General features: G+C 30.7%; 1 protein-coding gene across 1 annotated transcript in view; it reads left to right on the top strand.

Moving 5' to 3' along the window:
- Positions 1-1,711, top strand: part of LOC126780504 (gamma-aminobutyric acid receptor subunit beta-like) — a 60,233-nt gene extending 58,522 nt beyond the window's left edge. Inside the window, exons 6-11 of the mRNA XM_050505060.1 lie at positions 16-153; positions 350-634; positions 839-1,047; positions 1,135-1,213; positions 1,331-1,371; positions 1,547-1,711. Of these exons, the coding sequence (XP_050361017.1) occupies positions 16-153; positions 350-634; positions 839-1,047; positions 1,135-1,213; positions 1,331-1,371; positions 1,547-1,711 (917 nt within the window). The remainder of the gene's footprint in view (positions 1-15; positions 154-349; positions 635-838; positions 1,048-1,134; positions 1,214-1,330; positions 1,372-1,546) is intronic.
- Positions 1,712-14,846: the final 13,135 nt, after the last annotated feature.

The following is a 14,846-nucleotide window of genomic DNA, read 5'->3' as shown; positions in this document are numbered from 1 at the left end:
CTCTGCATGGTACAGTTGGCTACACCATGCGGGACATCCGATATAAATGGAATGAGGGACCTAACTCAGTGGGTGTTTCGAGCGAGGTGTCCCTACCACAGTTCAAGGTGCTCGGCCATCGACAACGTGCAATGGAGATCTCATTGACAACAGGTACAAATCAAATTTGCCATCGCCATTTAGATTGCTAACTTTATTTATCCTTCGTTTATTCATTATTACGAGTATCATCCCTGTGCGATCATATAAATATTATATCTGATACTACCTAAATCTGAGCATTATGTCCAATTATTAAAATCACTTCTACCTTGTAAAATGTCAAACTAAAGTTTATTCTTTTTTGCAGGAAATTACTCTCGTCTGGCGTGCGAAATTCAATTCGTGCGATCAATGGGCTACTATCTTATTCAGATTTACATTCCATCTGGTCTGATCGTAATTATATCTTGGGTCTCATTTTGGTTGAACCGAAACGCAACACCAGCTAGGGTTTCTCTCGGAGTCACCACTGTCCTCACTATGACCACGCTTATGTCATCAACGAATGCAGCTTTACCAAAAATATCTTATGTCAAGTCGATTGACGTATACCTCGGCACCTGCTTCGTAATGGTCTTCGCAAGTTTACTAGGTAACACAAGATGATTGAATTTTAAAGTATGTGCAAATTGAATTGTTTAATACTTAATATAATTAATACATACGCCTATTTGTGTTAAGATGTGTTTGTTAGTATTTAAATGCGATGCGTTTTTTTTTTCAATGTTTAATGTTAAGATCAGGCTCTGCGATAGTTGCAAAGCTTCACTCTATTACTGATAGCCATCTATTGCAGAATATGCGACTGTCGGCTACATGGCGAAAAGGATACAGATGCGAAAACAACGATTCAATGCTGTTCAAAAAATGGCCGCTGAGAAAAAAAATGCTCAGGCGGTGACGGTTGCGGCGGTGGAAAGTGCCCCCGGGCCTTCTGCAGCCGAGCCGATGCCTCCACCACGTACAAGCACCATTAGCCGACCCGCACCTCCAAGCCGTTCAACGGTATAATACAAATTTTCTTACTCATAAAGAATAAAATTATATTACAATTAAATTTACTAACTGTAGTCTTGTAATCCTTATACACAGGAAGTGCGTTTTAAGGTTCATGATGCTAAAGTATACACTAAAACCGGACCATTGGAATCATCACGAGGGGGGCCTTCCTCTTCTGTTCCTGTTGCGGTAACTGTGCCTGTCTCGGTACCCGTACCTGTGACGATTCCCGTGACACTTCCCGTATCGCAAGCACCACCACCTACCGTCACGGTACAAGTCCCAACGGCCGATGATGAAATCCCAGCACACCTGCTCCAAGCGTCAAAGGTTTGTTAGCCAAGGATTGTACTTGTTTCCATTTTTTGTGTTTATTTATATCTAGCATTGCGAAGTCAAGACAATGCGAATGTCTTTGTAAATTAATGCGAAGGTGTTATTTGATTGTATTTAACGTTTACGTAATTAAGTTGTTAACAATAAATGCCAAGTTAAAATATTCCAGGGTATCAACAAGCTACTCGGCACGACACCGTCAGACATCGATAAGTACTCACGGATCGTTTTTCCGGTTTGCTTCGTCTGCTTTAATCTGATGTACTGGATCATTTACCTGCATGTGTCCGATGTGGTTGCAGACGACCTGGTTTTGCTCGGCGGGGATAATTAGATCTGACCTATAAATCAAACTTGCACTGTTTACAGTAACGATAAGGATTCCAAACCAACGAACCTCCACTAGCATATTGGACAAGAGTTTTTTATAAATATATTTGAATCCTGCTATTTGCAAAATTCCCTATAACTAAGGATTAGGGAAATAAAAAATCAAAAAAAAAATTAAAAAAAAAGCGCTGAGGATATTTAATAACATAAATTGTATTTAACGTGTAGTCATCTTAGTCTTAAATCTAAGTAATAGTACTTCATAGGATCTAAATATGTTAGCTAAAATGTTCTATATTAACTTATCTGCATAGTCTGTACCTATGCAGCAGGCACTTGTAGTTACAATTTATTTACTGTTGGGTAAATACCTAGTTCACTATTGTATATTTATAATATCACTCTTCATCTTTATTTACTGTAATTTATGTAAGCGAAGTCTTATTTAGCGTTCTAACTTTACTGTAGACAACTATACAAGTAGTCATTAGTTTCACCAAAGAGTATTATTCGAAAATAAATTTTCATCTTATTCGAGCTCAGGTAAGCAAATGGCTGTTCTTAATGTCACACTTTCGCATTAAGAACTCAAAACTATGGATAAATCTACTGAGATTAGGTACAATAAACTGAATTCCAAACGTCAGCAATTAGTGCCTATTTTCCTATATAAAGAGGATGACCCACGTAGAAATCACCTATCCATCGGTGAGTAGGGTAATGACTCTTTTTTGTCTAGTCCCGTATGAGTGATTAATGAGTGAATCTATGAATGTAATATGGGTAATTCGCCTTATACATATATTAATTTTTGCCTAGTTTCCTAGGGATGATTTCCTTTATAAACGATAAATGAGATGGATAAATTTTGCGCACTAAATGGAATATCACGGATATTTACATGTTAAAGAATTAATAGTAAAATTATAAAATATAACTATTTATAGATATTTAAGTCGTATGAATGATTAATTGGACATGCCAAGGAAACTATTACTTTAACAAACGATTTGTCAAATCGTTGCAAAAATTAATTATTTTAATGTAATAATATGTGTGCGAATCTGTACAAACATATAGCCCATTGATTTCAAACAGCCGTTTGCCGTTTCATTCAGATCTATTAGCCTCCAAATGATCTAGAATAAACCGCTTTCGGTAAATTGAAGACGGTGAGTTATATTTACTAATAAGTAAACGAACATTAAAATAATATGGCGAATTACTTATATATAAAATACTATCAAATATAACTATTAATTAGGTATTTTCAACTCACTTCATTGATATAAATAATAATTTAACTAAGTCAACGACGGATTGTGAAAGTTATGTGTGATTATATGAATAATATGTGTAAATAATTATATATAAATATATTTATATAATAGAATATAACATGATCGCCCTAGTTTTATAAAAATATAATTTCATTTTATCAAAGTTTACACCGGTTAATACACATTCATATATAGTGCACGGTACACTTTTTCTACATAAATAGTAATTTTTAAACATATTTACGAGTATATATTGAAATGTTGTGTGTGTTAAGGAGTGTTAAAGTATAGATTTTTGTTCCTTTTTTGACAATAGCAATGCAATATACAGCGCTTATAATGTTTTGTAACATAATACCCGTCGAGGAATTTTGCCGAGTGGGTTCCGTAGGTGTATGTTGTAAGGATAAATAAAATAAAATAATTTTACGTGAAATTATTTTTGAGAAAATTTTCGCGGTTTTGATGTAACCTCTTTTGATAGTGTAAATTTTTATTTATCGTCATAAGCATAATTATGATCTATCGTTGGCTGTGAGACGGTTGGAAAACTGAAACAAATTAGACACGCTTTATAGATACCGTTGTAGGTTTGACTTGCGGAACCCTGAGCAATATGTAAATAAATTTGTTATATATATATATATATATATATTTGTGTGTGTGTATGGACATATAAAGCCACCTTATATTTAATATCAGATAAATCTTGATCTGAAATGGGGTTCAGTGACCTTATTGGCATAATAAAGTATCAATGATAAAATTATCGGGTACAGTGTACTTCCAAACGTATATACTACGTTGACGTCGGATGCCAATCGAAAATGGGTTTTAAAAAAAGTTTATACTCGTAAAGGTAGCAGATACAACGACTGTATTTCGCTAAGACGCAAGAGTATTTATACTTTTGCTCCATTTCAGAGCATTTTTTATTCTGGACATCCATGAAATTGACACAGATTAAGGAAATGTCACAACCGCATTATGAGAACAGAGTATTTTTAATTATTTTTATAATTATTATCTATAAATAGATAACAGAGCAGCATGAATGATTCATGATATTTAGATAAAAAGTTATAAAACGTAGGTAACCAGTTTCAAGATCATGTTAATAGAAACGGGGATATAACGAGATCGGTTCAAGAGACTTGAGCTCATATTAAATACTCCGTGAACTATAACTGAAAGTAGTGTTAACGGTTCCCATTTAAATCATATAATGAATACTAATTAAACTTATGATTGAAAAATTACGTATTTAAATGATAATGCAAATTAAATTAATTATAATTAAAGGAACGTAGTGCTGTGAGCAAATAATAATAAAGAAAACAAACTAGAAACAATCACGCAATCATAAATATATATTTTTTTTATTATTCATAACTCGTTTATTATTTGCGGCTTTTTCATAAAACATATTTCATATTATATTTCATAAAAGCTGTAAAACCAAAAAAAAAGAATCTAAATAAAGTAAAATTATGTTAAAAAATTTGCTCAATATTTGGAAGATTTGTATAATTTTAAATAAAACTTAAATATATATACAGCCAATTTTATTAGTTTTAAATACTTAATATTAATATGTAAATGTACTAAAGTACTTTGTCTAACAATTCAATTATTTTGCCGAACTTTGCAATCTATAATCGGTTTAAAATTATGGTTTTTGATTAAAATGGTTTTTATTTAATACGAGTCTAACAAACCGTGGCAAATACTAATTGTACCTGAGAAGCAATACTAAAGTGGATGTTTGAATAAATATATCATAATATTATAAATATTTCTGATAGAAGTATATAGTAAAGAGTTATATGGTTATAGATGAATTTAAGCATTTATGTTTGCACATGCATTTTATCCGACAAGTTAAATTTGTAATTAAGTAAATGGTGTTTATAAAGGAATGTTATGCTGTTGATGAGTACATAATATACATATATAATTTTAAAATAATTATTTTTGAAGAAATTCAAAGATATAACTTATAAATCAATGTTAATTAGGATTACAATCAACACTTACGCACTTAGTATTAAGTAGTTAGCGTAGCTTAGCGTGAGGGGACAACGACGGCGCGCGTTTACTTATGTCGTTAATAGTTATGTTTTTTAAAAATCACTTAATTCCGAACATCAATATTTATTAGCGCAAAATGTCAAAGAGTATTTTTTATTTCGGTGAATTAGTGATTTTTATATGACTTATAACAAGTGTCTGATCATTATATTTGTTTAATTTGTAATTAAATAAGATGTATTGTATATATGAATATCAGTAATCAAAACGCACGCCGGCCGTATTACCTCCAATGCGTAACCAAATTCTAAATAACACTAAAATCGAATGTTTAATTACATTGTATTAAATTCTTAAATTAAATTTAGAAAAAAAAAAAATTATAACCATTATTTACTATTTAGATGTCTGATTGATGTATTTTATCATTATTTAGAAGATTTGTAAGCGGAGTAGACACTTATGTGTGAAATAAATGAAACATTGAAAGTAATAGCGTTGAATACCGGTATTGGAACGGAAAAATATTTTTAGATATCGAATAGAATATTTATTATCACTTATACAAGTATAAGCAACATCATGATTTATAGAAGATTCGGTATTCAAATATTTTAAACGTTTGAACACGTGACTTTAATGACAGTTGATTTGTTTTTGAAGTTTTACGCCTGCAAAAAGCACACACGAGAATCGAATTATTACAACGGAGGAATCAAAAATATACGCGATAGAATTTTAGGTAACTCATAACGAATTTATTACCTAAGCACAATATCATTCGCTCATATTGATTCGAAAATAAAATGTAAATTTTCAGTTGATCAGACAACAAGCATTTTCCGTGTTGAAATCATTTTTTATTTGTGCATTTTGTGTTGAACAAATTCGTTAAATCGCAGTTGTTGAATCCGTGCATTGATAGATCCGATCCATGTCTGCGGTCACAAAGGCTAGCCGCTAAATATCAACGCTCGTAAAGGTGTCGTTTCATTGAAGTTGGAATAGTGTTTACATTTTAAAATTGGATGTTAGTTTTACTTGAGCTGCTAATCATCAGATTCTGAACTGTTGATCTAACTTAGATTACTTAATTTGATTAAATAAACAATTTATTTGTGCCTATTGAATCATCGGCTGGCTCTCCGCTGACCAATTTGGCTAATGTCAAGTTAAGTGATCTGACATTGACCATCGTTTCAGAAATTAGTGGTAAGTCTGCTCTATGTACTCACATTTTGCTTAAATTTATGATATAAAGTTGTTTATATTAGAGAGCACTTGCGTAAAATACTCTTTCAAAGAGGATACCGAAATCGAGATGTAGCTGATAAAGCTATAATTTTTTGTGATGACCGGTATTGAAAAACCGTGTGAATGTTGAGTTTGATATATAGGCTAATTGAAAGAGGTTTTACGTAAGCATTTCATGTTAGTTTATAGTTTTAAATGAAATTTTAATCATTGTAAAAGTTTTAAATAATATATCCTTTATTAGAAACGTATTGATTAAAATTCCTACACTTAGTACACAATGTATCATGTGTTGTAATTTTAATCAATATATTAACAATTTATTCAATAGAAGTTTATGTAATTCATGTAATCTTCATTGTAATTGTTGTCAAATATTTAAATAGCATTTTATAAACCATTCCATGAGTAGATAGTCGTATTCAGCACTTTTTAATTAAAATAACATTTTTGATCTACTTTGAACATTATTACGCAATATATTTGGCAGAAAAACAAAAAAAAAAATGGTTACTCAATTTATAATTCAATATTTGTTCATGTTGAGATCATGTCATAATTATAATTACCTACAGCTCTATAGTCGCACGTATGGGTTCGCTTGTTGGGCTGAACGAACATCAGGCAAATCACAACTCAGAGGATTTTTCCGTCTATTAAAAAAATAGCGTTGGATGAAATGTTAAAAATCTGCTCGCAGGCACGCGTCTGCCCGCATTAGCGCTATGTAGCGCGCCGGTGGCGTGAATAACGTGTTAACACCTTCTCACGCTTCCTCGTGCATTGACTCAAGCATATCTGCTTTTGTACGCCACGTGTACGCCACGTACAATAGTTAAAGCATGTACATTGTACGTAGCATGCTCTGCGCTGTGCTTCGCCAGACATACGCCAGCCTTAACCGATCGAGAATGTGAGGATTATTTGAAAGTTCCGTTTTGATCTCCAATTCGCGATTGAGCAGGTAATTTGGACGTTGATCGAAATTGATTATTTCAACAGCTCATTAATTCATTATATCAATAGAATTATTCACGAATTTAATCAATTAATATTTTATCCTTACCATAATAAATAGATCATATACACCTGTATTTTAAATATTTAACAAGATTTTGATGCATCAATTTTACACGCCATAAATTATACCCACCTGTTAGTTCCCATCGTGTCTTCAAATGATCCATTTTAGTGCCAAATTTAGGCTATTCATGTATAACATCCATCTTAGTGTTAAAATCTTTTTAATCATCTTGATGTTTAGATAAATGTTCCTTTTATTGTATTTCAAAACGCATACATGTTAAAGGGATTCGGTTGAGCGTAATTTCAAATGAAATCTAAGCATGGATGGTTTATAGTGTGGCGTATAACTTTCCTTGCGGCAATGAATTAAGGCATTCTTATTAAGTTGACGTTATTGCTAAATGCATGATCGGCAAGTTTGTGAGTAATGTCCTTAAAGTTTCATCTCAGATCCACTAAAAAGTCAGTTGGTTGTGATTGTCCGCATTCATTTCGTTCTGGGATATCAGATCCCACATCTGTCCCTTTCTTTACTTGTGCGTGTAACAAGGATGATGATATCGCGGTATCAAAGAAAAATAGAACTGTTTTTATTTTAACGTAACCTTATCGCAGTTTCAAAACATTCGAAACCGTTAGGTTATTTTTAATTATTGATTTTATTGATTAATGAATTATATCATGAAAACGTTCATAGAGATTTCATATCAAAATTTCCGTCGCATATACTATTGGCAAAGGCCTTAGGTTTCGGTACTCTCTTCGGGACGAATTATTGATTGCAGGAACTTTTAAAAAAGATTTGAGTCTTATTTAATGCGAAAATTCAAAAACATTTAGAAGCATTAAAATGTCCAATAAAAACTCAATTCGTTTCCAAAAAAATAAAAAAATAATATGAACACAATCTGGAAATCTGTATATATATAATTTCGAACAGTAGATTCAATTATTATGCTTGATATATCGCATGGGTAAGATTCAATCTTTAAACAAGGCTAGGAGTACACCGTCCGCTTATACTTAAATAATACTCGGGCGTCGTTTATAACGCGTCATCTATTATCCTATAGCTTTAACTAGGTGTGTATGTCTAACATTATAATCCTTTGATGTGACTCTTCTTAAAACTTAAAATTACCACGAGTATAGGCAGTGTGGACAGTGACACTTAAACAAACTTAAGATATAAAATCATTTTATCTAACTATTCTGCAAAGTATATATACTGAAAGTAGTATTGTAGACTGACTCACTAAATATTCTACCAATGAAATGAAGTAAGCCAGGTTAATTTCAAGCACATGGACATAACATATGGTGGTATGTGGTGGCGACATTGTAAGAAGTATATTATACTACTTACAGCCCCAATGTATAGACGATGGTAACTAATTATAAATTGGTCCATTTACTTCTAAATTAAATATAAAAATGAAATCTGGGTACAAGTGTAATTTTTTTATTTAGATGTCGACTTTATAATTTGTCAATCTATGTCATTCGAATGATAATTCAATAATTTGGCACCATAGATCAGATGTGATGGTGACGATACTCTTCAATATTTCAGTGGACTTCATGAGCTTGGGCTCATTTGTTTTATTTTGACAAGTTCCGTAAATTGAATAGCATTGAATATTTTTTACAATCATAAGCTATGAATGTACCTAGCCTACAACCCTGTCTGCGAGAAACTAATTTTATTGAATTATTTAATATTATTTTAAAAAGTCAACATGAAATAAAAGACATAAAGTAGTAAGCGCATTAAAAATAATAACTAAATAAAACTCGTGTATCCACACAGCCACTCCGGGGTTTTTTTTTGGAGATGTCATTAATTCGTATGAGATTTAATCCTTTAATTATTACACCTGAAATTTCTATGTGCTGTTTGCAGTGCTACGCTTCGTGAATAATTTGAAAAGATTTAACTTACATGTAATAAATAATTTGCTGGCTATATCTCAACTAAATTCTTCTGTATTGTTAAAATCTACAAAAATATTCATATATTTAAAATCAATTATTTATTTTTAAATTATTGTAAAATTTTTAATTAAATTAATATTATGTATTATAATTGTTAGTTTAAAATTGTCAATTTGTTTTAAACTAATCAATCACCAAAGAAGTATTTTCAGTTAGACATTCGAAAAATTGCCAAATTCCATAAACAATTTGACCATTGCGCTTTTAGTGACGCAGTAGTCAGTACATACGAATTTGTGGCTCCAAATTCCTTGTACTGATGAAAAAACCGCCGAATGTACTAAAAACAACAAGACTATTCACTCTTGTTATTTTTAGTACACTGCAAATTATGTTCATGTATTGAATATTCTTAGTAACCAATGAGCTTAAACAAAGTTACGATGCAATTTTATTGTTTTATCAAGACAAGAATCTACGTAAAGAGAGAGGTATTTAAGTTTTGTAAAGTCATCAAATAACGAATGTAGACACGTTATATATAAAAAAATATATAAATTTTTAAATTTTCCTAAATTTACCAACATCACGTCATCAAGCTGTAATTAGCTGTACAGTAATTCGTTTATCTTGTATCAATCTGTAACTACAGATTAACAGGCTGTACAGCGGGGATGATTATCACTGATGTATAGCCGAAATATCTCAGTAGATCTGATAGATAAATACTAAAAAAAAGTCACGGATACAAATTTAGGCAAGCCCAACCGAATATATTTTTATTCTGTTTTTGTTTCGTCTCCAATATACGGTGAAAGTAAGCTCGAGGAATCATACAAGTTTGTGTGTATGTGCAAGCTCTTCGTCTAGGTTGGAACCACCCACTCATCAGATATTCTACCGCAAAACAGCAGTACGTGGTATTGTTGTGTTTCGGTTTAAAGGGTGAGTGAACCAGTGTTATATATATTACAGGCACAAGTGACATAACATCTTAGTTCCCAAGGTTAGTGGCGCATTGACGATGTAAGCTATGGTTAACATTTCTTTTAATGCAATGTCTATGAGCGGTGGTGACCACTTACCGTCAGGTTGCCCATTTGCTAGTCCACCTGTTATATAAAAAGCAATAAGACATGGGCAACATTTCCTGAAACATTTAGAATGTTGCGGTATTTGAATTGACTTTGCCTAAGCCTATTGGTATATTCTTTTGCGAATACGGCTAAGTGTCCAACTGAAATAATTCTTTGATGATTAATTATATTGTAAATTAATTTAAATATATTTGTTGTAATACTACTGTTATTGTTAATGTATACTTTCAACTATTTTGTTAATTTATGTTACGTATTGGTGTGTTTAATGATGTTGCTCACTGAATAACTTTAAAGCGTGTATGTAGTACCTAATATTGTACTAAATTTAGTTTTGTGATTCAATAAAATTATATGTAAAAAATAAATGTTTTATTTTTCAAACCATACTAGTAAGAGTCATTAAAAATATCAGCTTTAAAGAATGAACGAAATAAATAAAACGTTACATATTCATTAAATAAATTATTGTAGCTTAAATTGTGTACTTCCATTTATAAATTATCATTATTAATATATCATTATACGCAACAAATGTATCAATTTAATAGAAGAAATAAACATTATTTATGATTAATAACTTCGTTCAAGGGCATTAGATGCAAAATGCGATAATTTTTTAATGTAAATTTTTTTAAAATTTTAATTGTAATATATATATATATATATTACAATTCTTTATTCTTATGCTTAAAAATGTGTCGAACGTTAGATATTATTTAAAATAAAAACAAAAAAAAAAACATTTAAATAATCTGCTATTTAGTCTGGAAACAAAATATCCTTCAGCTAAGATGGCTTTTCTCACCAGACGTTAAGTAGCTTCGCTGGATAAGAGTTGTTTACGAAAAGACAGGAGCAACGTCGCAATCCAATTGGCAAGTTACTTGATACCACCCCAGGTATCATGTAGCATAGTATTGTTTTTCGAGGCACGGGAGTGCAAACACAGTTAATTTTAAGTTGCTATTGGGAATTAATCATAATAGTATTAACAGCCTGTTAATTTCTTACTGCTGGGCTAAGGCCTCCTCTCCATTGTTGAGGAGAAGGTATGGAGCTTATTCCACCAAGCTGCTCCAATGCGGGTTGGTGGAATACACATGTGGCAGAATTTCAGAAAATTAGACACATGCAGGTTTCCTCACGATGTTTTCCTTCACCGTAAGACACAACATGAATTATAATAACAAATTAAGTACATGAAAATTCAGTGGTGCTTGCCCAGGTTTTAACCCACGATCATCGGTTAAGATTCACGCGTTCTTACCACTGGGCCAAAAGCTTAGGATGTAATTATACAACTGTTTATTAATTAAATATATGTAAAAAAATATGTTTCTATCAAAAACTCAATATCAGAATGATTATAATTTGGAGAGTATTTCATTCGGTGCAATATTGATAAAGTTATATGACTGATTGATCAAAGTTCCATGATAAATTAATATTACTTAAGTTAAGAGAAGTAAGTGATATAATTGGTATAAAGCCTATGTAGCGAACAAAATCAATGATAGTGTCGCTGTAGTAATGAGCGCTGGCAATTGTTCAAGTGTTAGCATCGCCAAGAACTGCCCCGTTTTCTGGTCGTATTTGCGGTTAGTTAATCTGAGTTTCTATTTAGATGCGTACAATATAAAACTCAACTAATATCGAAGATATTATTTGAAATTAAAAAATAAAATATTCTATATAAATCACAATACTTGTATCCATTTTTCATGTATTCGTAAATATATCAGAACTAGTGCATACGAACTGAATAAATTACTTTAATATTGAACTTATTAATAAAAATAAAACATTATTTCGTTTTACAATAGTTTGTGTGTGAAGATATTTTGTAAAATATTTAGCATTCTTCCAGAACCTTTAAATATTGAGAATGTTAAAGTATTCGTAACCCAATAATAGATAGATATGGATAACTTTAATTTGTTTTTTATATGTTAACAATGTGTTATTAAAAAAACCTTATTTGGTTTTACAGAAAAATTACCGTGTAACTTTATAAGATCAGCTAAAAACTTTCCGATTCAAGTACAATGTGATTTTGTATTTAAAATTATTATATTTTTATAATTATATCTTTTCCTTTGCTATTGCATTTAAATTTTATGTTAAAAATCATTAACAGAAATTTTTATTAAGGTATATGTATAATAATAATTAATAATGTTCTCCAGACCGATTTCGGTCACGGCGGCCAATCTCAAGAGAGATTAGCCAACTACGCAGGAGATAATATTATAGTGCACAAATATGTGTGCAATCTCTATTTCCTAACTCTCATAATCCGATGGGACCACAATCCGATACGACCGGGAAGAGTTCAGGCGCAGGACCAACGGCTTTACGTGCTTTCTCACGCCGGGCAGCTACTGAGAATTTTCTGACAGAAAAACTCAATATTTTTATTGGTCCGACCTGAGAATTGAACCCAGGACCTTCGGGTCTGCGGCCTTACATCAAGCCACTAGACCAACAAGGAAGTCAAGGAATATGTATATAGATGATAAAAAGCTTGTAGTCCGTAATCGTTGATTTCTAAAAGAGACATTATTCAATCATTTACTACGTATTCGTTTAAGTAAATACTTCGGAGTTGGTGTTGTTCTTTGTAATACCTACATTCTGACCTGGTGGAATTTATAAAGACCTTCATAAATAAAATAAAATAATTTATTAATATAATTTATAATATTAATTTCCAAATAAAACAAATGAACACCAGTCCCACATAATACATTTTAATGCTTTACTCAACATGTCAATTACACTATTACAGCATTGGAAAAATAAATAAGATTCTTTCTATCATTTCGTCTCACAGCATCGTTTAGCTTTGTTAACCATAGCCAATTTCTGACTGAAACCTGCCGACATTACATAAGATATATTTACATAAACACATTCATGATGCATTATCTTCATTTAATTTTATAAATAAATGTTCAAATCTTATTCGGTTATTTTGTTCAAACACGTTTTCATTTTTTTTTACAACACATGAATCAGCTAGGCAATTAAAATGTAAGCGAACACTTTTTTCCCCTAAATTAAATTGTATATTTAATATTGACAGACTATTTGTTAAGATTAGTATTATTATTATTTATCATATTCACTTGATTTTGACTTTGTGTAAAAATTAAGCATGCGAAAATATTAAATGTCATGCGTAGTGATATACAAAACGAGAGCCTATTTATTTCATATAAAGTTCGTAATATTTATATAAACTTTACAAACGTTTATGGAAGATTTTTTGATGTATGCACAACCATAATCATTGAATCGACAGTTACGATAATACGAACAACAGAGAAATACAATATAAATGAATTATAATTATATTATAATTGTTCTTTTTTCGCATAGTCCAAAACTTTTGAAAAATTTGTTACACAGTTGCATAAAAATTAATCGATAAAGTAAATTCTACTTATAATTGTTACTACTACAATGAAATTGAGAGGGGGGGGGTGTATCCCTTACTTCATTTGAGTTATTTACCGGCTATATTAAATAAAAAATGAAATCTAAATAAGATATCGCATCATACATGTGACCATATCAAACGCTTACTCATAAAGGTAAATAAACGTATTTTAAATTTAAAAAAAAAATTGTCTCATTCATTTAAATATATTAAATTATAAAGAAGGAGACAAAGTATATATCATTTATAATACGCTTAGTAAATATTTATGAATAATATGATAATTATTTACAGTGTGAACCATTTTGTGAATCAGATTGGTGAAAAGGTTATAATTGTTTCGTAATTTTTTAAGTTGTGTGTTTGAACGTTGAACATCTGATAGGTTGCTTTAAGAAGAGTCGGTGCCATATTGTTATGATTTCGATTGAATTAAGTTTTTTTTTATACTAATCTAAACAATAAAATCGATAAATATAAATATCGATACAATACCTTATCGGTATAAATCTTAATGAGCTAAAGATAAACATCAGCGAATCCCACTTAATTTGAATGATAAAACATTGATACATGTAAACTACGATGAAAATCAACTGATTATATCACAGCTATAAGAGAATCTAAATTGATATTTCTCCGCGTATGGCTTTATATTATAATTATATTAAAATAAAAAATATTAAATTCATTTTAAAATAATTCAATTGATTAATTCTGTTAATATAAATATATAGAGATGTTAGTACCGCCAAATCACATTGTATTGGTTTCACCAAGCTGCATGGTAATGTTCAATTGGGTAATTCAAAATTGAAATCGTTCTTTTATCACAAGCAAGGCATTGCAAGGCTTGTGAGAGTAATAATTTGATAATTGTTAAAAAAATATACTAATATTTTGATAAACAGTTTCGTATTGTTTTAAATGCATGATACTACAGCCTTTAAACAGCTGTTAAATAAACTCGTCTCCAGAAAATCCAAATCACCAAATAAATTAGTTAAAATATTGTTAATGTCTATTGTCAATGATTTCTGTTTTTGTATTAATACAATTTAAGGTATTTAA

The sequence above is a fragment of the Nymphalis io genome, chromosome Z (assembly GCF_905147045.1).
Source record: "Nymphalis io chromosome Z, ilAglIoxx1.1, whole genome shotgun sequence".
Taxonomy (NCBI): domain Eukaryota; kingdom Metazoa; phylum Arthropoda; class Insecta; order Lepidoptera; family Nymphalidae; genus Nymphalis; species Nymphalis io.
This window is presented reverse-complemented; position numbering and strand designations above follow the sequence as displayed.